The 26,997-nt window shown below is 41.1% G+C and overlaps 1 protein-coding gene across 3 annotated transcripts; it reads left to right on the top strand.

The window, feature by feature from the left end:
* Nucleotides 1–244: 244 nt before the first annotated feature.
* On the top strand, nt 245–18,446 carry ADHFE1 (alcohol dehydrogenase iron containing 1). Of its 3 annotated transcripts, XM_062633268.1 has the most exons (14): nt 248–386; nt 819–856; nt 3,085–3,128; nt 3,321–3,374; nt 4,596–4,750; nt 4,916–5,112; nt 5,493–5,570; nt 6,690–6,795; nt 8,032–8,184; nt 9,316–9,414; nt 10,639–10,717; nt 11,176–11,272; nt 14,403–14,560; nt 17,935–18,446. In XM_062633268.1, the coding sequence occupies exons 1-14, from the start codon at nt 292–294 to the stop codon at nt 18,016–18,018; spliced, it is 1,437 nt and encodes a 478-aa protein (XP_062489252.1). In that variant the 5' UTR covers nt 248–291; the 3' UTR covers nt 18,019–18,446. The 3 variants fall into 3 exon arrangements, with proteins under 3 accessions (XP_062489253.1, XP_062489252.1, XP_062489254.1); XM_062633269.1 differs by lacking the exon at nt 14,403–14,560 and having other exon boundaries at nt 245–386; XM_062633270.1 differs by lacking the exon at nt 3,085–3,128 and having other exon boundaries at nt 249–386.
* Nucleotides 18,447–26,997: the final 8,551 nt, after the last annotated feature.

Raw genomic sequence — 26,997 nt, 5'->3', positions numbered from 1 at the left:
TAGGCAGCGCAGGAGCAAAAGTGTTTGAACAAGTGAGAAAAGTTGTTTTGAGATACATTCCAGACCTCTGATTCTTTCCATAGAGCACGGCGGGTGCGTCCTTAGAACAGGTGTGGGTTGCGTTTGCAGTTGGGGGACCCTCTGTTACCTCAGGAGCGCTGCCTGCGGGAGCTGAACGAGGAAGACGCTCGCTGCAGCCGGGGTTTGGTCCCCGTGTGACTGACACCGGAGTCGGGGAGCGGGCGGGAGCCAGCGCTGCCCCGGCGCCAGCCCCGAGAGGAGGCGCTGCTGATGGTTCGGCCCCGACTCGCTGCCCCCAGAGCAGCGGCTATGGCAGCCGGGAGGGAGCGGGCAGTCCGCCTCCTGCGGCAGCTGCAACAGGCCGCGTGAGTGCTGCCGGGCCGGGCCGGGCCGGGCCATAGGAGCCACCGCTTCGGCGGGGCTGGAGCCGGAGCCCGGCGGAGCCGCCCGCTGGGTTCCCTCCCTTTATGGACAGGTGCCGGCAGTGGGGCAGGGGGTGAGGTCTGGCGGCAGCCGCGGGGGTCTCCCAGTGCCTAGCCTAGCGCTGACCTCCCGCCTCACATGAGTACCCCATGGGCCAGCTACCAGGGCCTACGCGTGCTCCCCTGCCGGTGGGATCCCAGCCGCGGGCTGCCGCTCACCATGGCGGCCCAGGCCTCCTCACAGCGGCGGGCTGTGCAGGCAGGCCTCGCTGGGGCTGGGCATGAAGGGCGGGTGCACATAGGACACTTGGCAAGGACAGATTTGTGTTTCTGCTTTAGTTTTCCCGTTTAACCATGCCATTTTCTTTTACCTAGATGTCGGTGCCCGAGCCATTCCCACACTTATTCCCAAGGTAAGACTTGATTTGCGCCTCCAAATCTGTAGGAGACCATGGTCCTGTAGAGCCAAACATACCAGTGTAACCTGGGCAGATGGTGCAGGTAGCAGGTAGGAAAGAACTATTTATAGGATAAGGTAAGCACTCTGATATTTTCCAGCTGTACAATTATAGTGGTTATTGTTGGAGAGATTTACTGTTTCCACATAAACCACAACCAATGCATCCTGTCCCTCCCTGCCTTTACTATGAGGCAAGTTGGTCAGAAATCTCCTCTGGCTGGTACTATTGCTGTCATCACCAGGGCCATCTCAAGGTCTTCTTTTGAGGGGAGCAATGCGCATTTATTACATTAGGAAAGAAACAGGAAGTGATATGGGTAAGAAGGACCTGTTCACAAAGGTCTGCTTTGGCTTGGGGAGTGTAGGTTAGGGGTTTCGTACAACTAGCCCTGAGAATGCAGCTCACATAGGCCAGGGTTGTGCCGCGTCATCCTGGAAGGAATTTCTGTTTGCAATGACTGCAGGGAGGCTATGGGAATAGCTATCCATGTGCTGATCAATATCCAGATCCAATAAGAATTAGTGTTTCAGGCTGTAATTTCAGTAGTGTGTAATTCTGAGTGGCTTGGTTTCACCTGCTTTACTTAAGATACTCTTTAAAGAATTACCATTACCATTTTACATATGGAAAAGCCATATATACATTCAGGTATTTGTTTTGCTCAAGACCATCATACAGCAAAACAATAGCACAGGTGAGAAATCTCATTCTTCTGCTTGTCTGCTTGATGACCTACTCAGTCAATTCAAACTAAGCCCTTGCTAAATAGAAGTCTTCATTAAAAACCCTCTGAAAGTTTTAGGCAGCAGTTGAGTCTATAATGTAGCAAGATGGTATCAGTTCAGTAAGTCTCTAAATAGTGGGAACTGATTTAACTATGGCTGTAGCAGACAAAAAATGTTTGTTTTGTTTCTTGCAAGTGTTCAAGCAAATAGTGGAATTTTCAACTAAGTAGAATTCTTCCTGAAAGTTAAGTTTGGCTCAAGAATATAACAGCAGGGCATCTATTGTATTATTAGAAAGCAAGAGAGTAAATGGCTTTGACATATTCTGAGCCTGTCAAACTAATGACTTGAGAGTACAGCGAACTCAAACTGCAGGAGAGGTCAAACATGTACAGCCTGGCAAGAGACAGCAATGAAAGAGCTGATAGCAGCTGGCCTGAGCTTGAATAGAAAGCACATAAAGGATTTTAATACATCTATCTGTTACTGTTGTGGGTCAGTGCTTCGGTGCACGACAGCGTGTCAGTAAGACTCATTGTCATGGCTTCGCTCATTCTATATGAATCCAAATTGCATATTTTCAATTAATATAGCAGACAGAAGGCATGACTTGAGCAGAATACCTCTTCTGATCTTTTCTTGGAGAAGAATGGGTTGTTTCAGTTCATGTAGTTTGTTCCATTTGGGGGCAAAATCAGGATATGTAAGAAATTGAGAGTTGTGGTGATTCATGCAAGAATGACATGGCAGAGAGGGGATGTGACTGAAATACTATCCTTATAAATATCTTCTCTCTTCCACTGAATGAAGTTGATAGTGACCCGCTGCCCCTTTTAAAACCCTGTTTATTATGAGCAATGCATGGAGTTTCTTAATTTTCAAGCAAGCAATTCAGTTTCAGCTGCAAGTTCATGACTAGGCAGAAGTAAAAGGAAGCGTAAAGACCTGTTAGTATCACTCTTACGTGTACAAAAGATGTTCTCTGTCCATATGCATATGGAGGATGTCTCATGGATTTGTCTTAAAAGTTGTTCTGAAGGTTATCATGTAGCCCCTACATATTTGTAACTCCTCTCAACCTGTATGTAGCAGCCTGTATGCTCTGAAGATAATCAGTGCTATTTGGTATGTGCTGCTTTGGTCTTTGCAGACAGCAGACAAATTCTCATACAGACTTCGTGCTGAGTTACTCAGGTTTTACAGAAAAGAATTAATTCTTGACAGAAGGAAAAAAACACACTTGGTTTGACTTATATGAATCAAATCAAGTACTTGGATCATTTAATCTCACAAACAACAAGGGTTGAAATGGGCAGCTGTTACCCAGACAAGCCAAGATGACCTGCGCAAATGTATTAGTGATTTTAAAAGCGAAGGAATCTGTCAGTCTGGTATTGAGATACAGATTAAAATCACTTTTTGTTCCCTAATTTTACTGTTTCATTTCCATTCTAGTCCCTGAACGGCCTACCCTGGGAAATACAGACTATGCATTTGAGGTAGATTGAATAATAAAATATGTTTGATTTTAAAGTATCTTTTATACTTACAAATATGTCATTCAAAAAATGTTTATGTTGGTAAATATTTGTATTTCCCTTTGACTGCTTGGGACTAGATGCATTTCTCAATTTTTACAGAAAAAATACCTTTTTCTTTTTTTTTTCTTTTTTTTTTCTTTTTTTTGGTAGATGGCCATTTCAAACATCCGATATGGAGAAGGAGTTACTAAAGAGATTGGCATGGTAAGCTCTCATAGCGTATGTCTGTCACTGGTGAAGAGTTATTTTCTAAAGGGCTGCTCATGCTATCAATCCATTTTATAAGGGAAAACATATATGGTGTGTCTGAATCTCTACTGCTTTGCAGTCAGTGTAGTAACATATGTAAGTGTAAAAAAGGTTGGAAAATACTCTTTACAGAACAGAAGCATTTTACATCGATGTTGCTGTGGTAAAAGTGAGCACAGGAAATGCAGTTTTGTGGATAATGAGATTGTTGATGATTTACCAGGATTATATAAGAATATTTTTCTCTGAAAGGGAATTTAATGCAAAAAGCTTTGAATACTGGTGACTCACCAGGATTTTCTCAAGAACACTTCTGTCTCTTCTAGTGCTCATTAAAATGAATCAGAGACTTTCCATTAAATTAGCTGGATATTCTAAGTTTGCACTGTGAAAATGTATAATTTTTGTTTCAGCAGTGGGAGATGATTCACCTGAGTACATTGTTCCAGTTTGCCTTTGTCACTGGGATTCTTCATTTGTCACTTTTTCCTCTCTTCTTGGCATTTATGGCATTAACAGTTCTCTTTTCTTTGCAAATTTGTAAGTAGTGATAGTAAGTGAAGTTAGACAGAACTTCTGTCTTTAAACAACATTAGGATTATTTAGAATTGCATGTATTCAGTAGCTATTGTGACAATTAATTTGGCAACGGTTAGTGTGTAGTAGTATTTTTCTTCTTTTTCCTACCTTATTTTGATTTTTCCTCAGTAAATTAATATTCAATCTTAAATTTTGAAGATTTTAATGCTGTGCTTTGGTAGGCAGTTAGGGGAGACCTAACCTGTGTACAAAGCTTTTTATGTCACACAAATTGTGTAGGAAAAAAATACTTCAAGAAAATATTTCACATTTTACTGTAGTCTTAAGTGGCTCCTTGTGGTTTTCACTTATTCAACATCTTTATCATTAGTTTTCTTCTATCATAAGACTTCACCTATATAAGTTGGGTACCTTTATTCTTTATGCTGTTTTCTACATCCTCTATGTATGGGGTTAATGCTCTTTTTCTTTAGCTGATACTGTTTCAAAAATTTTACAAGTATAACCAACTATTTTTAGATTGGGTTTTGTATTATTTTTAAATTATTGCAGTTGATTTGTATTAGTATTTAAATAGTTTAATTCATGATTTTATACCAGTTTTTTGGTTTTTTTTAAATTTCATTGTTATTGTAGGACCTGCAGAATCTTGGTGCTAAAAGAGTTTGTTTGATGACAGATAAAAACCTCTCCCAACTCCCTCCTGTAAATGCAGTATTGAATTCCTTGACAAAATACAGTATAAACTTTCAGATGTATGATAATGTCCGGGTGGAGCCAACAGACCAAAGGTACTACTTCTGATAACATGCTTCTCCAACTAGCGCCTTGGCTTTTATAGCATGCCATGCAGCTGCTTAAAAACTCCCTTGTGACCTCTATGCTGGTCTTAATAGTTAGTTTCTCTGTGTGTTGTTTTTCTTCTGACTAATTGGAAGCTTTTCTTGTTTTCCAAGTTTCCTGGATGCCATTACGTTTGCTAAAAAGGGAGAGTTTGATGCTTATGTTGCTGTTGGAGGTGGGTCTGTAATGGACACCTGTAAAGCTGCCAACCTCTATTCGTCCAGCCCTATGTCAGACTTCTTGGATTATGTCAATGCTCCTATTGGGAAAGGGAAGCCAGTCACTGTGCCCCTCAAGCCACTTATTGGAGGTAAAGGAGGAGGAGAAGGGGACTCATTCTATACTCTGTGTGATATTTTTGCTGAAATCAGTTTACCATGACTATTTCAGCTTCCTTTCAGCTTACTGCTCCTCTAGTTGTATTCAGCAGCAATTTTGCTATTTACTTACTTCACTGAAAATAAATTACAGATTTTGTCATTAGTTTGTCTAGTTTAGCCAAATTTGACTTCTTTTACTCAGAAAAGAGATTAAAGTTTCTCTTTGACTTGTTGGCTTCTGATCAGGGATACCACCACAATTTCCTGGGTCCTGTATTTTTGGTGGCATTGCTATTGTGGTTTTATTTATGTATTTTGCAATATTATGTATTATTTATTATTTGTTGTTATCCCCATTCTTCTTTTTAAGTTCCCACAACATCTGGAACTGGAAGTGAAACCACTGGTGTTGCCATTTTTGACTTCAAAGAACTAAAAGTAAAAACCGGTGAGGTTTGGTTTTTTGTCTGCAGTTCAAGACAATGACTTTTCCAATGTCTTCATTATTTCTCTTCCTTAAAATAAAGGGATACTGCATGTCATTCCAGATGACATTCTGTTTGATTGAACTGCCACAGGCAAATTTGAAGAGCTTAAAGGTTTCCTCTTTGAATTAAATTTATGGCATTGTGACATAATGAAATACCTATTTAATATAGTGGATTATAGTTTGAAGGCAAAACAGGAAACTAAGATCTTTCAAGTCCTTAAATGGCAGAAAATTTTAATTGCAAAGGAAATTTTACTTACATCCAGGGTCAACCAACTGTTCCTTATTTCCTCTGTATTTTTCTTTCTGCTTTTAAGACTTCTGTTTCTTTGTTGTATAATTGCAACCAAATGTTCCTTTTCCTGACTTTTGAAACCTCAGGCCTGAGATGCTCTGCAAGTGCTTGGCACTGTCTTCCTTTGGCCTTTTCATCCCTGGCAAATAAAAATTAAGGCTAAAATGTCATCTTAAGCTTCATACCTATTTTGAGGTTTTACTCTAACGTGGATTTTATATGCTGCACAGTCTACAGTACGTGGGACCCAAATGGGTGTGCTAAGGAGTTCTGCCCATAGCTAAGTTTCCTAGTCTGTATGTAGTCAGTCTGTCTGTATGTCTCTCTCAAAGCTACCTCTGTGCCCCCATAACAAAAATATAAAGGCACAGTTATTATGAGTACTGAAGACAGCAATTAGCAATGGCAATTGATTGTAAACACAAACCAGTCTTGCCATCTGACTGTTCACAGAAGATACAAATCTAAGAATATTGTTGCAGATGCTGTTCAGCACAGACATTTTGAAAGCACAGGGTGTTCAGGAAGGGTTAAAAATGAAGAGAGAGCATTCTGGTGTAATTCACTTCAGGCAAAAGTCTCAAATCATCTAACTCTCACAGGGATTTAATCATTGGTAAGACTTACATTCATAGGTACTCGTCAGTGTCCCTTCTTCCTCTTTTATCTTCATAGTTTCAAATCATTTCCCCTCATTATTGTTAAGTTTTGAACATTAAGCTTGCCTTTCCTATTCTGTTGCAAAAAATCTTTAACTCCTTTTTCTTACTTACATGTTGCAGGTATTGCTTCAAGAGCCATTAAGCCAGCATTAGGCATCATTGATCCTTTACACACACTCTCTATGCCTGAGCGAATAGTGGCCAACAGTGGCTTTGATGTGCTTTGGTGAGTTCTCTGTAGAGGTTGCTACTTGAATTTCTAACAGTTTTGTTTTTTTACTGTGATGATTGCAGAAAAAATATAAGGCACCGAAAAGGATGATCTTTTTTCTTTCTTTCCTGCTCTTGTGAAAGTAATCTCTGTTATGCTTTTATTTAATTTCACAACCTCCCTCAGAATGTATAGGAAGAAATCACTCATTTGCAGAAATTTTAGTATGTTTGCAGTGCATTGGAGAAGCCATTTGCTTCCAGGATGGTTGTTGTCAGGAAAGAGTCCAGGCATCCCTTTTTAAGAGGTCATGTAAATGACTAATCACAATTGCGGCAGCGTTTAGCATGTCTCATAGACATAGCAGGGAGCAGAGAACAAGTATTTTCTGATAAAAGCCACAATGTGTCAACAAAAATTTCTGATGACTTGTGGGATGTTGGCAGCCCATTTAAGACCATTTTCAAACCTGTCTCATAATTTGCTATTCACTTGGCACAAAATTTTCTTCACCCTAAACCTACAGCTTTTAACTGCACAAAATGCATGGAAGTTTCTGTTCAGAGGGGCAGAGCTTACTGTGCTCTGGATGCTGTTTATATTGAAGTAAAAGACGTATAATGAAACTGGTTTCTCAGGCTGGGTGAAGTATCCTGAACTGCAGTGTCTGTAATGGAATTGAGGCCTTTGTTCATGTATGAAAATGGTTTGGCTGTAGTTCTGTACATCTGAATGTGGCTAGATAGGCAGTGCCCCTTTTTTATGTGGTCAGATTCATGAGTCTCTGGGAGATGAGACTGTTGGCAGTTCCATTCAGCTTAAATATCATACTTCTAATTTTTTAACAGTCTATACCTCTGAAAGAAAGGTAGTTTACAAGTTTAGCTTCCAGTGCTAAAGTCTCTTACAGTCCCTGTCCAACAGAGAGGAAGCACATCCATTGCAGATGTACAGAGCTCTTCGGTGAAAAGCATTACATGCCAAGATGCCAGTTCATGCAGCCTAAATTTAAGCATGGTGTGACCTGATAGATTGTGATGGTGTTTGGATTGTCTTCTGTGTGGAGAGTGAAGTGCTCTGGAGGTGCCCAGTAATCTCCCAGTGGTCTATGAGATTGTATTTCTATTTTTGGCAACTGTTAAAACACCAGAACACCAGAAATAAATGAGAAGAACCTGCATTCAAAGGACAGCAGGGGAGTAAAAAGGAGCTCTCCCACTTATATAATTCATGTTTCAATCTTCCTTTTAGCCACGCTCTAGAATCGTACACGGCTCTTCCTTACAACATGCGCAGTCCCTGCCCTTCAAATCCAGTTAACCGGCCAGCTTACCAAGGTAGCAACCCCATCAGTGACGTCTGGGCTCTCCATGCTCTGCGCATTGTGGCTAAGTATTTGAAAAGGTAACACATTTAACAGCCACCTCCCTCACAGTATGTTCAGTGTCCAAAAAGGGATGCTTAGAAGAATGTAAACTTTAGGCTAAAATAAGGCGAACTACAACATTAAACCTTCATTTTCTACCCTAGATTTCTCTTAAATAAAGCAAAAAGTTTCAAAAGTAAAATCAGGGTTACTAGGTTGTCTTGAAGAGACAGATTTTTAATGCTCTGTGGATCTGTTTCATAAATCCTTAGTTGAAGGTATTTCAAGCTGCTCATTTAGTATGGGAGCAACATTCATGTATTTTTGTCAAGGATCCGTTTTCAGTGACAGTATAAGGGGAATATATGACAAAGTGAATGAAATACTGTGATTTCTGTGACCTTCAGTGTAAATTAAGATACTTATACATCCACCAAGAAGGGAAAGATGTGCACTTATGAAAGTGCGGAATTACGCATTTACTGAAAACTAGCTCATATTTAGGAGATCTTCAATTTACATTTTTACTTAAATGGGATCAGTTTGGTAGGAACCAAACTTCAGTTTGATCCCTAAAAGAATATATTCAGCCTGTGTACAGTTTTTGTATCCCGTGTGCGCTTCTATTAAAGATCAGTGTGAGATTTCATATTTTTGAAGTACAGTACCTGGCGAGTCAAAGTAATTGTTTGTTGTCCTTGTGGAACCTATTCATGAGACTTTTTCTTCATCTTGTCAAACTATACAAGCAGTCTGATGCATAGGAAGGCAAGGAGCTCTTTCCACACAGATGGTGAGGTCCAGACCACCACCTAATGAGATGGTGAAAAAGCTGGAGGGATCTTGGAGTGGTACAGAGGATTGCCAATGCTCCTAAGCAGAATTGCTAAACTGCTGAGGTGAATATGGCTAAATTCACTCTATTTACTCCTGTTTGGGAAAAAAATGAAAGGAAACTTGCCCTTCAGTGAGCCAGTTTGATCTAAGTATCGATTCAGAAGCAGTTCTCTGGCTGAACTGTGACCTGGTACTATTTCCAGCATTTTTATCTCAGGTTATCTTAAAAGTTTTTGTATACCTGTCCGTAAAGAAGCCCTCTCTGGCTTTTCCATCCTGAATTACCAATCTGTTTGTGAATTCACTGGTATCATTGTCTCCATGGTGCACAGAGCCATCAGAAATCCTGAGGATCGTGAAGCAAGAGCCAACATGCACCTAGCAAGTGCTTTTGCTGGTATTGGCTTTGGCAATGCTGGTGTTCATCTCTGGTGAGTATGGAAAAATATTAACCCCATCCAAAAGTCAGCTTCTAGCTAGTGTTTGCTTCAGATTGTCAATCACATTGCTGCTTTTGTTGCTGAATATACAGTAAGACATTGTAGCCTGGCCTGTGATGCAGGGGGAGTCCTGTGCTGTGAGAAACTGATGGGCCCTTGGCATTTGTGCATATAAAGATTGTGTATTCTGGCTTCTGATACTCAAATCCAAACATGTGGAAGCTACAAAACATGGCCTTCTTTACCTTCCTTGTCAGTAAAAAACATAGGGAAAAGAAAAATCAGTGGCATGTAAAATGTTGGATTTCATACGAGATATTTTGCAGTGGGACAGCAATGAGGTAATTCCTGAACTGGTGCAATTGTCTTTGTCTATGGAGTAGGCAAATGGCAGGCTAAAATAAGCTGCAATTAATATTGCAAGGCAATGTAGTTTCATACAGGTGAAAATCTCAAAGGAGCAAAGCCTAAGCCTGAATTGTGTGGAGAATTTATTAGCAGTCATTCTCTTTGGAGGCCTTCCTTTCATGCCTTTTGTTTGAAAAATACACTCTTTAATGACACTTTAAAATTCATGTTTATTTTTCTTAGGCAATGTGATCATGTAAGATTGCAGATTATGCTATTTTGGGCATATCTCTATTACTTTAGTAACTGAACTAAAGTTTCCAGTTTCCAATGCAGTCAATGGAGCAATATAACTTTGCACATGCAAAGTAAGGAGGTACTACTTTTTACAAGTAGGTCTCTAAGGTGCAGGAGGTGAGTCATCTGTACTTAATATCCATACAGATTGAGTATTGGGACTCTTCATCGGGGGCTGTAGTGATAGGACAAAGGGTGATGGGTTTAAACTTGAACAGGGGAAGTTCAGGTTAGATATAAGGAAGAAGTTCTTTACTGTGAAGGCGGTGAGGCGCTGGAATGGGTTGCCCAAGGAAGCTGTGAATGCTCCATCCCTGGCAGTGTTCAAGGTCAGATTGGACAGAGCCTTGGGTGACATGGTTTAGTGCAAAGTGTCCCTGCTTATAGCAGGGGGATTGGAACTAGATGATCTTAAGATCTTTCCAACCTAAATCATTCTATGATTCTGTGATTCTATGATCTGTACTGAAGAGATTTGCATACCAAAGGCTGACCACACAAGGGAATGAACACAAATTTTCCAAATACCAGGAGAGCTGCCCTAACCACTTTCTCTCTACTCTGTTCCAGCCATGGAATGTCTTACCCTATTTCTGGTTTGGTGAAAACTTACAAACCAAAGGATTATAATGTGGATCACTCTTTAGTGGTAAAACTTGGTTTATTTTTGTTTTTGTATTGTATACATAAATTATAGTATAATTTCAGTTCTTCATTATATCAAATTAATGGAGTGGGACTTTTTAAAAGGGCATGTGACAGGATAAGAGGGGATGGTTTTAAACTGAAAGAGGGTAGATTTAGCTTAGACATGACAAGGAAATTCTTTACTGTGAGGGTAGTGAGACACTGGAACAGGTTCCTTTGAGTAGTTGTGGCTGCCCCATCCCTGGCAGTGTTCAAGGCCAGGTTGAATGGGGCTTTGAGCAGCTTGATCTAGTTGAAGGTGTCCCTGCCCATAGCAGAGGGGTTGGAACTAGATGATCTTTAATGTCCTTTCCAACTCTAACCATTCTATGATTCTATGAAAGAGCATTAAAGCGTATTGAAGTTGAAAATAAGTGTCCTGTTGATGTGATTTTGTTCTTTCTCTTTTTCCCCTCCCAGCCACATGGCCTTTCTGTGGTGCTGACATCCCCAGCAGTGTTTGCTTTCACGGCACAGATGCATCCTGAGCGGCACTTGGAAGCTGCAGAGATACTAGGTAGAATCTCTATGGGTACAACTTATACAAATGGAATTCTTTCCAAAATGTCTTTTGGGGAGGAAAAAAGAAATGTGTACAAGCAATTGTAGTTGGTTGTTGCAGGGGTTTTAAGTTTAAAAACAGGATTCTGGAGTCTGAGTTACACATAATGCAAACTTAGGTAGAATGATGCTAAAGGTGGATGTTGGATGATGTACTTAAGACAAGAAAGCTGGAGAAATGTGCTTCTTTGCTAGAAGACAAAGGTTGAAATTAACTGTAGATCTGTTACTAATCAGGGGAGAGTAGCTGTGATTGGCATCTGTCTTGGTGCTTAATGGAAAGTAGTTATCTTAGAGACCATCAAACAAACAAGTACTTAGGTGCATCTGTTAGCTAAAAAAAAGCACTTTGCTTAACAAATTCCCTGCTGTGGCAATGAATTAGGACAGTGATGTTTTGAATTGCTTCTGATCTTTTTCTGTAGCACACAGCTGTGTGTTTCCATCTTCCTAATGTAGGCCTTAGCTTGTTTGTAGGTGTTGGAATTTCTCAGTGGCCAGTGTCAAGGCAAAGCATGGAGTAGGTGTTCTGTGATGGCTGAGAAGTGAGTTAATGAACAAAGTGGCCTTTTCTACTTCTTAGAAGAGTAAAAGTAAATACTGCAAGCTGACAGTTCATTTAAAGGTTACCTTTTCATACAGTGGTTTCTTATCTGTGCAACCCATCACCAGAAGGTGTTCTAGAGAAATGGTACCTCTTCATTGCACCTCCAGTGTGACTGTGTGTACTAAACTAGCTTTCAGTGAGGTAGTCTTGGAGCTGTTAGCAGTCTAGCTGTGACAGCATGGGTCTGCCATGGGCTAATTTGTTTGTATCTAAGGTCAGGTTCTTTTGTCTGCAACAGATTCTGTGTTGTGGCTAAATTGCTGCTAATACCCAGGCTCACTAATGAGCCATCAGAGCCACATGTGCAGCAGTGAAAAAAGCAGAGGGAAAGTGGTTAGGGCAACTTCCCTTGTGTTTGGAAAATTCGTGTTCAGTTCCTTGTATGGTCAGCTTTCAGTATGCAAGTCACTGCTATTCAGTCACATGTAGGACTGGCTTCCTTGTGTAAGTAAGTAATCTGAAAGAATTCTGGATTTCACGAAAGAGTGTGACTTTTATATAGACAATGAAAATATCACAATATTTTAAAGCGGATGTAAAACAACATGGCCAGAAAAACTAGAACAGGGGAAAACTGTTTATTTTGTAAATAAATTTTGTTGGCTGATATGTGGCTCAGCCTTCCTCCAAAGTATGCAGTCCTACCTATGGCCAAAACCAAAACACAAAAGTAGTCAGAATCATATACTAAGTTACAAAATGTCGGTGTTCTTGCAGCAATAACACACAGCTCAGAGTTGACTAAAAATGTTTCTGCATAACTGGGCAGCACAGTGTATCTGAGAATTTGAACTCTGGCTCCTTGATTTTAAAAGTGGTTGCAAAGGAGTTCCTGTAGGTTTTGTGGTATGAACTGCGGCCATAAATCCTGTCTCTAAAAGATGTGTTCATTTTCTCAGTAGAAATTTTAACTATGTTACTGTCTGCCTTGCTGTGCTAAAACATGTCACATGGAAATAATTTGTTAATTCCCACCTAGGGTGTTTACTTCTGATTCCAGTCCAGAGTCCAACTGACTACAGTGGCTAATTCAAATCTGTCATGTTGCCAAATGTGATGCCTAAGATGTTTTATGATGAGAAGCAAATTACTAAATAGTTATGTTGTGTGTATGTACAGCTGTGAAATTGGGTACAGCCAGAAAAAAAGCTTAATATCTCCCTAGGTGGATTCTTGAAATATGTGTGTGTGGCCAAAAATTTTCTAAGTGCAATCAAAGACTGATGTATCTTTTAGGTTGAGCAAAAAGAAAGTGCTAAAACTACAGCAATATTCTAAAACTGCCCTTCACATTTGCTGTCTTTTTTTTCCCCCCTCCTCCCTTTCCCTTTTACTTCACTCTCTGAAGATACTGGATTTATGTTCCAGTTACTTCTGTACATCAAACCCCAGGATATACTCAGACTGCATGGCATAATCCTGTAGCATAAGATTTTGTACAAGACTGTCATACCTTGTTTATCAATTTATCCCAGATATTATATTCTGCAGTACTGCCAGTCTTACTACCTGTATGTCTGAGCTCCTCAAATGAGCTTGTTGGTCTCCTGTTCATTCCCTTTGAACATTACACTGAACTGTGTAAGTATCAGGGAAAATATTTTTCCTGTAGCTATGTTGTGCTATTACTCATCTCTCAGTATTGCACTTGGGCCTGACATAGTTCTGGTGTAACATCACTGAGGTTACGCAGAGAACAAATTTAGCTCAGCTTACATTGAAAAGAAATTGTAAGGAGGAACCTGTGTCTTCTGTCTGAACATGTTTTTCTCATTACCCTTAAATCCTGACTGTTCATTGAAGAAGGGAAAGCAAGCTATTCTGCAAGAAATATTGGCAGTCTTTCATTTTATATTGATGTTTTCATGACTTGTTCAGTAGATATTTCAAAGATACTGGTCTTCCTCTATGTTCTATGTTCTCCTACACAAGTCAGCACATATTCAAATAGCATTAAGTTTATTATTTATTTAACCCCTTGAATATTGCTCTGCCCTCTTCTGTCATTCTCGGCCTACATGATCTTTGAACTTGTAATTGAAGAGAATAGTCAGCAGTTTCCATGTCCTCTAGATGTCAGCAAACTCAAGGCCTTAAAATAAAGTTAGCACTTGGCAGACTGTCCATAAAAATAAATGCCATTGACGCTCATGCTGTTAGTTTCTTTCCTCCCAGCAGTTAGTCAGACTGAAAAGTGCTTCTCCCTGTGAGCACAGAGGAAAAGGAAGTTAACCTCATGTGGCAGTTAGTCTTTCTGGCAGCAGATACCTGCTTCTCCTGATGTTGCTTTATTTCACCTTTCATAAACTATTCCAACTGTAAAATGAAGACTGATTCCTCGTTTTACTTAGTGTTGCTTTTAGGGCAGTGACTGTTATATGTGGATATGTATTCAGCTGATAATATGATTAAATTAAGTCCAGAACAGGCTTTCTCCACTCTCTCCACCCTACAGTCAAGGCACTATGTCTTATTTTAGGAGCTGACATCCGCACTGCAAGAATCAAAGATGCAGGGCTTATTTTGGCAGACACGCTCCGGAAATTCCTATTTGATCTGAATGTTGATGATGGCTTAGCTGCAATTGGTTATTCTAAAGCAGACATCCCTGCCTTAGTCAAAGGCACACTGCCTCAGGTAAGAGAGAAAGTGAAAGTTTTTCTTGTCAAATAAAATGGAGCGTATTTTTTAAACCAGAAGGGTTCCTTTTCAAGCAAATGTTATTTCTGCTTCTAAAGGAAAACAATTAAAATAGAGAGCATTATGGATAGTCAACTGTATTTTGTTTCTCTGAATAGTTCAGGTTTGTTTCTTCAATGAGATGGAGTGCGTGCTGCAGTCTGTTCTTTGCATGGATTCAGGAAGAATGGCTAGGTGTTTGGCTTTGTGAAATCACAGTTTTTAAAAACAGGGTGTTTTTCATAGACCTTTGATCTGTGTAGGAGATGCTGCTTTTTCCTAACTATCTCTGATGATTATGTATGCAGAATGGGTTCTAGATAAAGCCTTCAGACTAAGTGCTATCTGATAAGAATGATGGAGCTCACTTTGCATTACATTTTTCCATATTGAGAAGTTGCACTTTTCTTCCCAGATGGCTTTTTTGTTCCATTGACCCCCATCAGAATTTGAAATAAGGTCCCCTGGGATAATACAGATTAAACTTGTAATACCCTTTATTGTTTCAGTGCTCACAAAGACACTGCAAAAAGCAACACATTGCTCCAAAAGCAAAATCCAGTGTCTTCCTTGTAAAAAGGCAGTTTTATTTGTATACTATGGACTCTTCTGTCTACTTAGGGTTTACTTCCATCAAGTAGCAAGGGAAATAACCATGGAGAAAGTGAAAATTTGTAGGCTGAAAGATTAGTAACTTTTAACAGCAGTACCTCTTACCATGTCTGGTTCTTCTCATTCATAAATCTGAGAGACTTATAACAAAGGGTAAGTATTAATATTCCCATTTCATACCTGATAAAATGACACAAAGGTGCATTTAGGATCACATACAACAGAATAGTGGCAAGGCCAGGAAGAAACCTAAAGTCTCTGAGGGCCCATCAAATAGACTATGCATGTAAATTGTTGTGGGACATTTTTGACCTTTGTTCCTTTAGAACTGTTGGATTTAGGTCATCGCAAATAGAACATCTCGTTACAGACAAGAGCGTGTGGCAAAGAAGATGCTGTCCCACGGTCTAGGATGGCTGGCCTTGTGCTCATGTTTGAGGAGAGATGGGGTAGACTGAAGATGAGAGACTGTGGAAGGGCTGTTCTCTAGCCCACCCACCCCCTGCAGACATCCCAGAGGCAGCTGCAATGGGGCTGAGCCTCTGCTGAGCCGGGAGCTGCTCATTTTTGGCACTAGGCCAGAACACTGAGGGAGCTGGGGCCTTGCTGTCTGGGCACCAGTATGTATCAACAGGCTTGTGCAGAGGAGCTGGTGGTGCTTCTGCCCAGGCATGAAGGAGGGGCATCCCTCTGCAGCCTTCTGTCAACAGAGCTGGGAAATGCTATAGTCTGTCAAGGGTGATAGTCTTCTGTCACCCCATGTGACCATAAAGGGCTGTAAAACTGTAATTTGGCCCAGAGTGCCCTAACAGAATAGAACAGAATCAACTAGGTTGGAAGAGTCCTTTAAGATCAAGTCCAGCCATTACCCCAGGACTGCCAAGACCAATACTAAAGCAGTATCACTGAGGGCCTCATCTACATGGTTTTGGAATATAAGCCTGGTTTTTGAATACAAGCCTGATTAATTCATTGAGTACTTGAGCACAGAGGAGTTATATTTTGCATATTGTGAGGCTGAAAAGGGCAACATTCTCTTGCTCTGGTGCTGTTTGAATTTTCTGTTTGGTCTCAAAACTGCATAGAAGAATCTTTGCCTTTTCTTTGGCTGCATCTGTGTGCATAGCAGCACTGGTCAGGGATGGGGAGAGAGGTATCATTTCATTGCTACTACTGCACAAGCAAAGCTGCTCATGTAGGTAGGTATGCACACAAAGCTGCACTTTTCAGACTCATCACAAGCCAAGCTAACTATGATGATCATGATTATGAACCGTGAATATGTCACAGCTGACTTCCTCACCATGCTATTTCACATGGGAAGTTTACAGAGCGGTGGCCTCTGGCTGTGTAACCACATCCAGCCTGTCCACAAATCACAACCCTGTGGGTTGAAAGGGAAGTGGAGCAGCCACAGCATTGCACAGCGGCATTGTGGTGACCAACAGTGTGTGCTCCACTCTCGAAGGCATCTGAGCTGAGCCTCCTACTGAGGCAGGGGGCTGGAGGAGCCCCTTCCCCAGCACCCCACTTGGTGCACAAAGCAAGATCCCTAGCAAATTACATCCTCTGTGTCACATGTAAAAAAGGGGTGAAAAAAGGATTAGAGCTTCTACTGGGATTGCCTCTTCCATGAGGGAGGTGTTGAAATAGGTTATAGCAGAAGAAACTCCCTCTTGCCAAAATAGGGTCATAGAATGGTTTTGGTTGGAAGGGACTTTAAAGATCATCTAGTTCCAACACCCCTGCCATGGGCAGGCGCATCTTCAACTAGACAGGTTGCTCAATGCCCTGTCCACCCTGGCCTTGAACACTGCCAGTGATGGGGCACCACAATTTCTAGGGGCAGCCTGTTCCAATGTCTCTGAAGGTGCTTGTAACTCTCCAGTCTTTCAATAAATGTTAAAATCATTGACTGTTGAAAGCATAGAGGTGCTAATAGTAGCCAGTATGAGTACATTAATGTTAGGCCTTTCAGCTGAGTATTTCTGCAGTGGCTGAATACCTACACGAATACAGCTCCTCATCCTCAGTAGCATGGAGCTTTTCTGAATTGCCATCCTTGCCTTTGTGGTTATTTTGTCAAGCAGAGCAGTGAAGCATATACCTGAGTTTCATCTCAGTGAAGGGGACTTCAGCACCTGAAAATTTTGTTGAATCACCATCCAAATAAAGACCAACTACAGCTGTTTTGTAGTCTGATTCCAAGGTGTCAGCCTATTTCTTAAGCAGTTTCACCACTGTCCCTTGCTGTGTCTCTTTTTTGGAGTCTGAGTTGCAAGCACTATTTACTCTCCTCATCTACAGCAGTTCTTGGGCTTTGAGAGATGTTGTATTTTGAAAAGCTTGGTCCCTAGAAATTGAACTCCCTCATTCCAATTCTGGCAGATGAATTTAAAATGGAGTGTGTTCCCAGGATAATATCCTCCAGAATACTGAACGTCTGTGACTGATAGGACCCTTGTTTGAAGTACATGACTTTGCAACTGAGCTGCATTCTAATCTTGCTTCTGTGTATTTAATTACAGGCAATTTTAACTAATATATTCTTGAAAGTATTGTACAGTTGATGATGCTTCAACCTTAATTACTTGATTGCGTATTTGCAAAATCTTGTTATTCTCTGTGAAGGACATTAGTACAAAGGCATATAGTTCAGCTACTGTTTGATTCATTTTATTGGCAACCTTCTATAATCCAGTGTTTCATTACTCTTGCAGGAGAGAGTGACCAAACTATCACCACGTCCCCAAACAGAAGAAGACTTATCTGCCCTCTTCGAGGCTTCCATGAAGCTTTATTAGCTTAAACATTTTGTTCTAAAAAGTATGTCCTGTTCTAACACAAAGGTAATTTCTGACAGAAACAGGGCTGAATTTGTTTAGAGAGTGGAAGAACTCAGGTATCTTTGACTTCTGTTGAATCGTGCACTGCCAAAAGGTCAAGTAATTCATCTTCAGCTAAATGGTGCTTCGAAGCAAAGGCTCGATGGTAGTTTTTTTCTTGCTTAGTAGTCAGTGGTATTAACTTGCATAAAAGTTGGAGTTTTACTGAAGGCTTTCTTGTGCTTCAATGGTAGTCAGAGGTGGAAAAATGTTTTAAGGGATCTTCCAAATCATTTCACAAATCATGTTTTTATTTAAATTGTCCGTGATTGTCTTTAAGAAGTCATGCTATTTAAGAAATAATTGAGGTAATTTTTTATAAAGAAGGCTGAGTCCCCTGCAGAAAATGTCAGCTTACTATATTCTGTTCCACTTCATCATCCTTTTACTATCTGGCTTCACTAAGAAGGCTGTTGAACTGGGGTACTCTTTTGTTGTTAGATTAAGAAAAAACCTACACACTTCATGCATGTTTGGAAAAAGCTTCTTGAAAGTTTGCTTTGGGTTAAAATTCTGTTGTGTCTTGTCAGATATTTCTCCTTCTTGTTAAGATCTATAGGACGTGCTCATAGGAGAAGCAAAACCAGAGCAAAGTACAGCCACATGGTCAGCAGGAACCACATAACAGCGAGACATCATCCATCATGGTCATTTTATCTCTGTGGAGGCAACAGCTCCCTTTTCCTGCTGCGTTTCGTGGAAAGAAGCTGACAACTCTACCTTGCTTCTCTATAGCAGTTGGTTTTGCTGAGCTCCTGCAGGTGCTGTCACTCAGAGTGCAGCCACCAGCTTAAGGAAGTGGTGGTGTGCTGTGGTTCAATATTAAAAAGTGGTGGTGTGGCAATGGCTGCACAGCATCCCGCTGGGAGCGCTGGTTAAACATGGGAGTGAGTGTGCACGTTCAGAGCAGTTAACCAGCTGGTTGACTGTCAACTGAGAAAGGGAAGTGGGAAAGGGGGAAATGAAACTTATATTTTAATACTGTTTTTCTTTTTTAAAAACTGCATATGGTTGTGTGTACAGTTCATTTAAATCAGATTCTGCTTCATGCTGGACCCTTGCAGCATCTGACTCATGCACCTACCACAGCACAAGACAAACACAAGAAGAACCCCATAGCCTCCGGTGTGCTTGTTTCTGTCTGCTGGCAAGGGGGCACTTTTCAGTCACCCAGTTGCAGCAGAAGGCTCTATACTTAATGCTCTTACAATAGGTGGATGGAGGCTGGACATACTGTTTTTAACCACAGAATGGGTTTAGTGTCTATAGGAACTGCACTGCCAGTATACCTCAGCCTATCCTGTGGTACACATTTGATTTCCATTGTCCTTCTGAATCTTGTCCTCGGATGAAATTGCCCACAAGAACCTCTGTCACAAAGGCTGATGTTGTAATAGCAAGGGGTAAGGGATTCACTTTATTGTATGGTGCAAAGCTGCCGTGCTTGAAAAAAAGAACAAAACCAACACAAAACCACACAACTTTCTGTCAAACCTGTTTGTATATAATCTGTTTCGTCTTTCACTCGTGTCTCTCCGGGCTGAAGTAGTAGTGCGGAGTCCTGAAAAGAGAATCTTTTTATTCCAGCAGCCTTATACATAGCACCTGTGCTGTGTTTGGAGAGAATATACTTTCTGGGGAACGAAACAGCACATAGATTTCATGTGCAGCAGTGCACTCTGATGGGCTACTTAGGAAGGTAGGATATGTCTTCCAGCACACTTTTTATTTGCCGTTTATGCCAGTATGGCAGTTAATGACAGGCTGCATTTTCAGCTGACAGAATCTCACATTTCACTTCCTATACCAGGTAACCCAGACCTCTTGCTAGTTTTTAAATTAAGTTTCATGCCCCCTTCCGATGTAGTAGGTTTTATCCCTGTTTTATAGATGAGACAAAAGGTTTGGTGTAATACCTAACCCAACATAAGCAGATGGTGCTGTAGAAGGGCCAGTTCAGTTCTGTTTTCCACGCCCCTTTGGCAGCATCGGGGTCTTTGGCTTAAAATGGTCGTGAAATCTCACTCAGACATCAGCTACACAAGTTTTCTTTCACCACCAGTTATTAACTACTAGTGGAAATTTTCTGGGAAAAATCAAGGGAGCTCAAGTCACCCCACAGTGCTCTCCTTCAAATAGCGGTGGTCTGACAGGGAGTCATGCCCTGGCTCCTAGGCAATGGTCATTTTATTCACAACTGAAGAGTTATGTGTTTTTTTTCATATATTATCTTACTAACTTACACTGTACTGAGACAATCTAGTTGGTCAAATACATCTGTATCTTTGAACAAGCTTGTTTTGTGCTCATGAGCCTGGCATTGCCATGGGAGCTGGAGTGACTGTAATTGTGAGTGCCTGGCAGTGGTTGGGCACCGGGTTGAAATCAGGGTTATGTGAAATTGGGGTGGCTTGTTCTTGTGGCTCTTGTTACTGCTCTGTTACTCAAGCCTTCCATGACAGATCTGTTACTACCTTTAGATAATACTGAAATGCAAATAACAAATAATATTGTCCTTGCTATAAACACAAGCTTCTTTGGAAGTGTTTGAGAGCAGCATTTAACTCTGTCACATTAACTTCAATCCTATGAAGTAACTGAACCAAAGCCATTCAGAGAAAGTAGGCTTTCACTGGCTTCACAGACCATAATGATTTCTCTTGCAAAGTCGTTTGCATAGTGAGCTTGGCGCTGTGCAGACAAAATCATTGCATCTGGGTGGCAACAGAGAGCAATGGTAGAGGCATTCCAGAAATAAAAGCATCCAAACTGTTGCATAGTGTTTCTGTGGACAGTTAAGACTGGACTGTTTCTGCACACCTCAATCTTGAATTATCAGTACATATTTGTAAGTATTATTACATATTTCATGACAACGCCAGCAATCTTTGTATGTCATACTTCTTAGCAGTAGGACTTGAGGAGTCCCTCTTCTTCTGTGTGGAGTTAGAGACTTACTTAAGTTTTAAGTAAGCATAAATGGCAGGATTTAGTAATGACAGAAGAATGGTCTGAAGAGGCTTTAGGGACTTCTGTTAAAGTAGGAGTTACCACATTCGTGATTCTTGCTGTGGGCATTGACTTACTACTTCTCTCCCCTAGTCCTGTATTCTCTTGAGTTCTCTGCAGGCAAACACAAACCAAACCCTGGCCTTCTGGTTACTCACTCAATTATCTACAGTGATAAGGTTAGCTTTAGGGAGCAAGTATGAACAAGTGCATATGTAATGCTGGTGAAAATAGTTTACCAGTGGGTGTACTTCTACCTGGAATACAAAATGGAAAGCCAACTCCTTTCAGAAGGTAGTGGGAGCTTGCAAGGTTGCTGCTTGGCATCAATAGAAATGAGGGCAGCTAGTACAAAAGTTTGTCCAGCCCCTCTTTTCCTATGCCTCTTCCCTTCTCACTGTTGATTTTCCAAGCAGTTAAAGCAAAAAGGGAATGAAGTGAAAAATATGTAACTAATGTGCCTGAATCTGCAAAAAGTCTCACCATCATCCTGTGTAAATAAACTTGGAAGGATCCACAAGATAGGCTGGTGTACATGTTCATTCCTCGATGTACCATCTTCAAGGCAATGTGCCAAGGCTGTTGTCTTCTGTCTTGTGGTTGGCTTTCCATCCCCTTGAGGCCTGAAAAATGGATGAGGAAGAGTGATGCTTGAGAGATACATCCAGGCTATGTCTGGGCACACCCTCAAGTAAACCTGCTTAAGCATCACAGTGCTCCAGGACATGCAGAATGCCTTGGGTTCAACAGCTCCAACCTAATCAATCCATCACTGCATTAAGCATGTCTGTGCAGAAGAGACAAAGGCAACCTGATGCAATGCAGCAGGAGGCCTAAAGGTATGGTCTCCATTTTTCCTGAGGCCATCCCTATGTGCTTCCTAAATAAAAAGGAACTCAATCTAAATTCAAACACCAGCGACAGCGTTTTCCTGATCTCTCCAGGAGCTGTAGCTCATGCAGGAGTACACAGACAGCTTGGCTGCTGCAAAGTCATCTCTGGGCAATGAGAAGAGGGTCTCCCACATCTTCCGCCCGTGCTGATCCTGCCTGAAAGCCTGATTCCATCTTTGAGTTGTCACCAGGCCATCTGCAGAAGGAGAGGTTCCTCTTTGAGCAATGCTGTGTGTCGCGGGACTGTAATGACTGAATTTGCAGAGGTCTCAGCTCTCTTTGCACACAGTTTTATTTCCACAGGCAGTTACTTAGCTGAAGTACACACATGAGGAATCAAGCAGGCTCAGTTTGCTGCCAAATGTTTAGTACATAGTTCTTGTGTGTAGCTGTTCATGAGAACAAGCAGAAGCTTCTGCTGGTGGTCTGAATTTCTCAGTGAAGCTGAGACAAAAGCCCCAAAGCTGGGCTATCATTAGGAAGGCTGCAGTTCCCTTCGATGCAGCATTTCTGAATGCGGTTTTGTATTTTGCCAATTTTAGGCTCCTATTAAATAACCCAGTAAAATGTTACTAATTTTCTTTTCTCCCCATTGTACTGAAACAGCTGTCATGAGTGAGTTGGTAGAAAACATTGTACAGCCAAATAACAACAATAAGAGGAAGAACCATTTGACACAGCTCAATGGAATGTTAATCAGGGTTTTAACTACTTTCCTAATAATGGGAGAGGGGATGAAACAAGTACATTCAGTTTTTGGTTTCTTTTGAAAAATAAGATGTACTTGGTTTTCAGAGAACTCCAAATACAACAAATAGTAGCAAATATTTTCCTTATTTCTCTGAACATGGGAATTAAAGGGGAAAAAGTTTATGCATATCCATGGGGTGGCACAGTTAAGTGGAAGCAGAGGAAATGTGACACGCATCCTTTGGAGATCCATGTTAATTCACACTATGCTGTAGAGCCACAGAGCTTGGTTCTGTGGCCATCTCTGGTGACAGCATGTACACCACCACAAAGTCAACTGAGCAGCAACAGAATGATGGCTGCACCTACCCTGTAGTCTGAGCTCCCATTAAATGTTTAATTTAATACTACTGTATCATGAAATATATATATATATATATATATATATACACACACCATAGCACCAACACTGGTTTATTGATGTGGAACTTTTCCTCTGTGTTCCCTGCCTTGCAGTGACTTTGAACTACTTTAACAATGCACTTGTGCTGATCCTGTGCTGCGCTGTTTGGATGTTTGACCATACAGCCTTAAATTAGCAACTTGACATTGAAATGCTGATTTACACCTGCAGTCAAATGGATAACACATGTTAAAGACTGATTGTCAGCAGCTCCAATATGTTATAGCTTCATTCTGTGGCATTGTTGCTTGCCTTAATGGGATTTAAGGTCACCATTGTTTGGCATTGTTGGTACGGTTACGGACACAGCTGTGGGGGGCTGACATGGTGTGTGGACCTTGTCATCTGTCTAAAAGCTGACATCACTTTCAAAAAACCACTGTGAAAGTTTGGATGTATAAGTGTTGCTGTATATTTTAAGACAGCACTGGAAATGAAGGGTTTTTGCTGGCATAAAAACTAGTTAACATTGAATAACTTGCTCTTCTGACCTTTTCACCTTGAGGAAGATTAATGGTCATTTAGATCAGAACTTCCTGCCTGATCAGGGGTCTGAATGCCTCAGGGATTCAGACAAAAAATGACAAAGAAAGTCATTTCACCTCTAGGTCACCAGAGGTGAAATGACTTTTCACCTATGGTGTCTCTCTAGTGACCATTAGGTGATTGCTTAGTAGATTATGTGCAAGAGTTGGTGGTCATAATCCATTTTCCAATGGACCAGGTCCCTGCCTCGTGAAAGCTGTCACTACATGTTTATCTAAGCATCAAGAAATGGGAATTAACATGAACAGAGCCTGAATTGTGTTTGTCTTGCATTAGTAAAACCTCAGAGCCTCTCTAACACTTGTTTCAGTGGATCAGTCTTTCTCTAGGGTCATCTTTCCAAGCCAGGAAGGGTCGATGCAATGTCAGTGCTGTCAGACACCGGTTGCACTTTGGTGTCTGGAGCATGGGGTTCCTGTTCAGACATGCTTACAGTGGCACAGCTTGCATTTCTGGACATCCTAGAGTAGCACATCCTGTAGCCTTCATATTGCCCAAGTGTGATCAAGCTGATGTACTTCATACCGACCATATTGGTATTTTAAATGGAAGACCTAGAATGAGCACTACTTAGTTGGTAAAACTGAGCACAGAGCTACGGGCCAGATTTCAATGGTAAAGTAACTGTCTGTGACTTCTCCTGTCAGTAATTATAACGTCACCAACTGTAAAGCACAAATTAGGGACCTGGCCATGAGAGCCAAGCTAAAAATGCCAACTCGCTGAACAAAGGGTCGGGTGATGGGTGCTAGACGTCTAAGCGTGTCCTTCACTGGAGACATCTGCATGTGCATAGCAAACAAGGCACTGGTAAAAGAACTGATGTGTGTGCAGGCATATGCATGCAGTTGCTTACAGCTGAGATACTGAGCCTGAATATATAACAAGGTTATGTGCTAGAGAGTATAAAAGAGCTGGGATTTAGGAGTCAACCTCTTTTTGGCTGACCAAGTTGAGAGACTATAGAAACATCAGGTTCCAGGGCAACACTGGAGACAAGAATATGCATTTTGCAAAGCATTGTAAAAACCTGAAGGATGTAGAATCTAAAACTATGTTGTTATAGAGGAGAACGTGCCATGGCTTTTGCAAAGCCCCTGAAATATCTTTCCTGTTCTGTTTAGGTTTTCTCTCTCCCAGGCTTACTTCTGTACAGTGCTTTCTTTATAGTGGATAGAACAACTGAGCAATTACAACTAAAACTGCATTCATAATAAAGGTAAGGTTTTAAGTGTAAAGGCTAACAGGACAGAGAAAAAGGACAATTAAAGATCATCAGTTCCACAAAAAAAACAAAGATCTCAGAAGCTACATGACTTGAAAAGGACTGACCTCTATGTAGCTTATGTGGTTGAAAATCCTCTCCTATGTATTTGCAGTATTAATTCCTCTTGTTATCTGAGGAGATCTGCTTTAATCAGATTCCTACAAACAAGTCAGGTACTTAGAGCAGAAGATCTTTGACACCCCTGCTGGCAGCACCAGTGAAGAGGCTGAAGACCAGTGCCGTAATGAGACCAGCTAACCTTTTCATCTCTCTGAAAACCTTTTGGCATCAGAGGGAGTCCCCCCGTTTCCCCCCTCCAGTCTCTCAGCTGTGGTCATTTAACATGCTTTTTTGCAAAAAGCTACCTCAGAAGTCTCACATTTCAAAGACAGCAGTTCTGAACCGATGCTGCTGCTCTGTTCTGAAACCTCCTCTGTCACAGTGCCATCTCCTGTGCTATCTTGCTGCTTCACACAAGCACTGTACCTGAAATCTGGATCAAAAGGAGACTCATAAATTTGATCCTGCTTCTCTGCCTTTAGTGCAGCTTCTCCTACCTCCTATTTTCTAAGTTTCTGGCACTGGTGCCCTAATAATGCTGGTCCTTGTTTTAAATTTAATCTCATTTCCACACAGAACTTAAGCCAGAGAAGGCAATGCCATTTGATATCCTCCAAAGACCTTCATCCCACAGAGCACGTGTGTTGTACGTGGCAAAAGGAGCTTGATGGCTGCATTGAGGACACTAGAGACAAGTAAGCTGACAGTTTAGGTTGCCTCATTCTTTAGACTTATCCGTGGAAGAAATCCTAAGTAGTTTGTGCCTGGTTACCCAAGTAGTGGATTTTCCTCCTGATGGTATGAGATACAGTGCAGCAAAAGTGCTACAACTGCACAAATCCAGGAACCACAGGACAAGCTTTAATTGATGTGCTTCTTTGTCCAAAAATGGCTGTGTTCATTATCAGGAGCTGGTAGTTAAAATAATCTTAAAATGTTTTCAAGGAAACAATGAGTGAAAAAGCCTCATCCAAAAATCACTGTGCTTTATCAGAGGAATAAAGACCTCACTGATCAATTAGCTTGAAAAATGAATAAATCAAGGACAAAGTTGAAGTTTAGCATCTTAATAAGCTATTGTTGTCACAGCCCAGTTTGAACATATCACTCTTTTGTTGACATTTTTAATGCTTTCTGTGGATTACCAGTACACAACCAGTATATGAAAGCTTGTTAAGCCTCCACGTGCTCAGCCTGGCCCTAGCTTTAATGCTGGCTTAGTGCAATCTCTGCTGCTGGCACAAGGTCCGCGGGACTTAAACCTTGCAGTGCTGGGCATTGTGTTTCTCGCTAATCATTGTATGGGCTTACTCAAGTGTGTTTTACAAGCTTAGGGCAAATTTGTGAAGGTCCAATTATCTATATGTAACTTTTTTAAGAGGAGCCAACCAGACTTCTTTTTTTTAGCTCTGGATCCTGCGGTATCTTTCTGTAACTAATGGGGAGATGTGTTCAGCCTGGCTTCCAGCTCCAGCTGGTGTTTCCTTTCCTGATCAACAGAGAAGGCAGTGCGTTAGCCCATTCAAACTGCACAACTCTCGCATCCCTCTCTCCTGGTCCCCTATGGTGAATTTAAAGTTCAGAATGTTTTATAAATGCCTCAATCTTACGGCCTTTTGGATAAAATCTGTTATGGCAGCTTCCAGCAAGGTGCAAATTAAAATGCTGGGTTTGATAATTCTTTACTTACTCACAGAGCTTTCAGCCATGCAGTGCTACCTCAATTTTGAATTGGTATTGCAGACTGCTGTAAGTTTGAGGCAAAGTTGTTGATCACATATCTCTCTTCTTTCATTTAGAGAAAAATAACAAACTATGTATGAGAATCTCGCTTTATGTTTAGTTTTGTTGTTGTTGGTTTTCCTTTTCAGTCATTGGCAATTGAAATTCTGTGGTCCTAAAATGAAGCAAAGAGATTTTCCTTCCTCGAAAGATGCCACTTGCATTGCATTGCACAGACGTGTTTTAGA

The sequence above is a fragment of the Pezoporus occidentalis genome, unplaced genomic scaffold (genome assembly GCF_034315485.1).
Source record: "Pezoporus occidentalis ecotype Australia unplaced genomic scaffold, CSIRO_AGI_Poc_V1 ctg4, whole genome shotgun sequence".
Lineage (NCBI taxonomy): Eukaryota > Metazoa > Chordata > Aves > Psittaciformes > Psittacidae > Pezoporus > Pezoporus occidentalis.
Note: the sequence above shows the minus strand (reverse complement) of the source record. Positions and strands in the feature narration are given on the sequence as shown.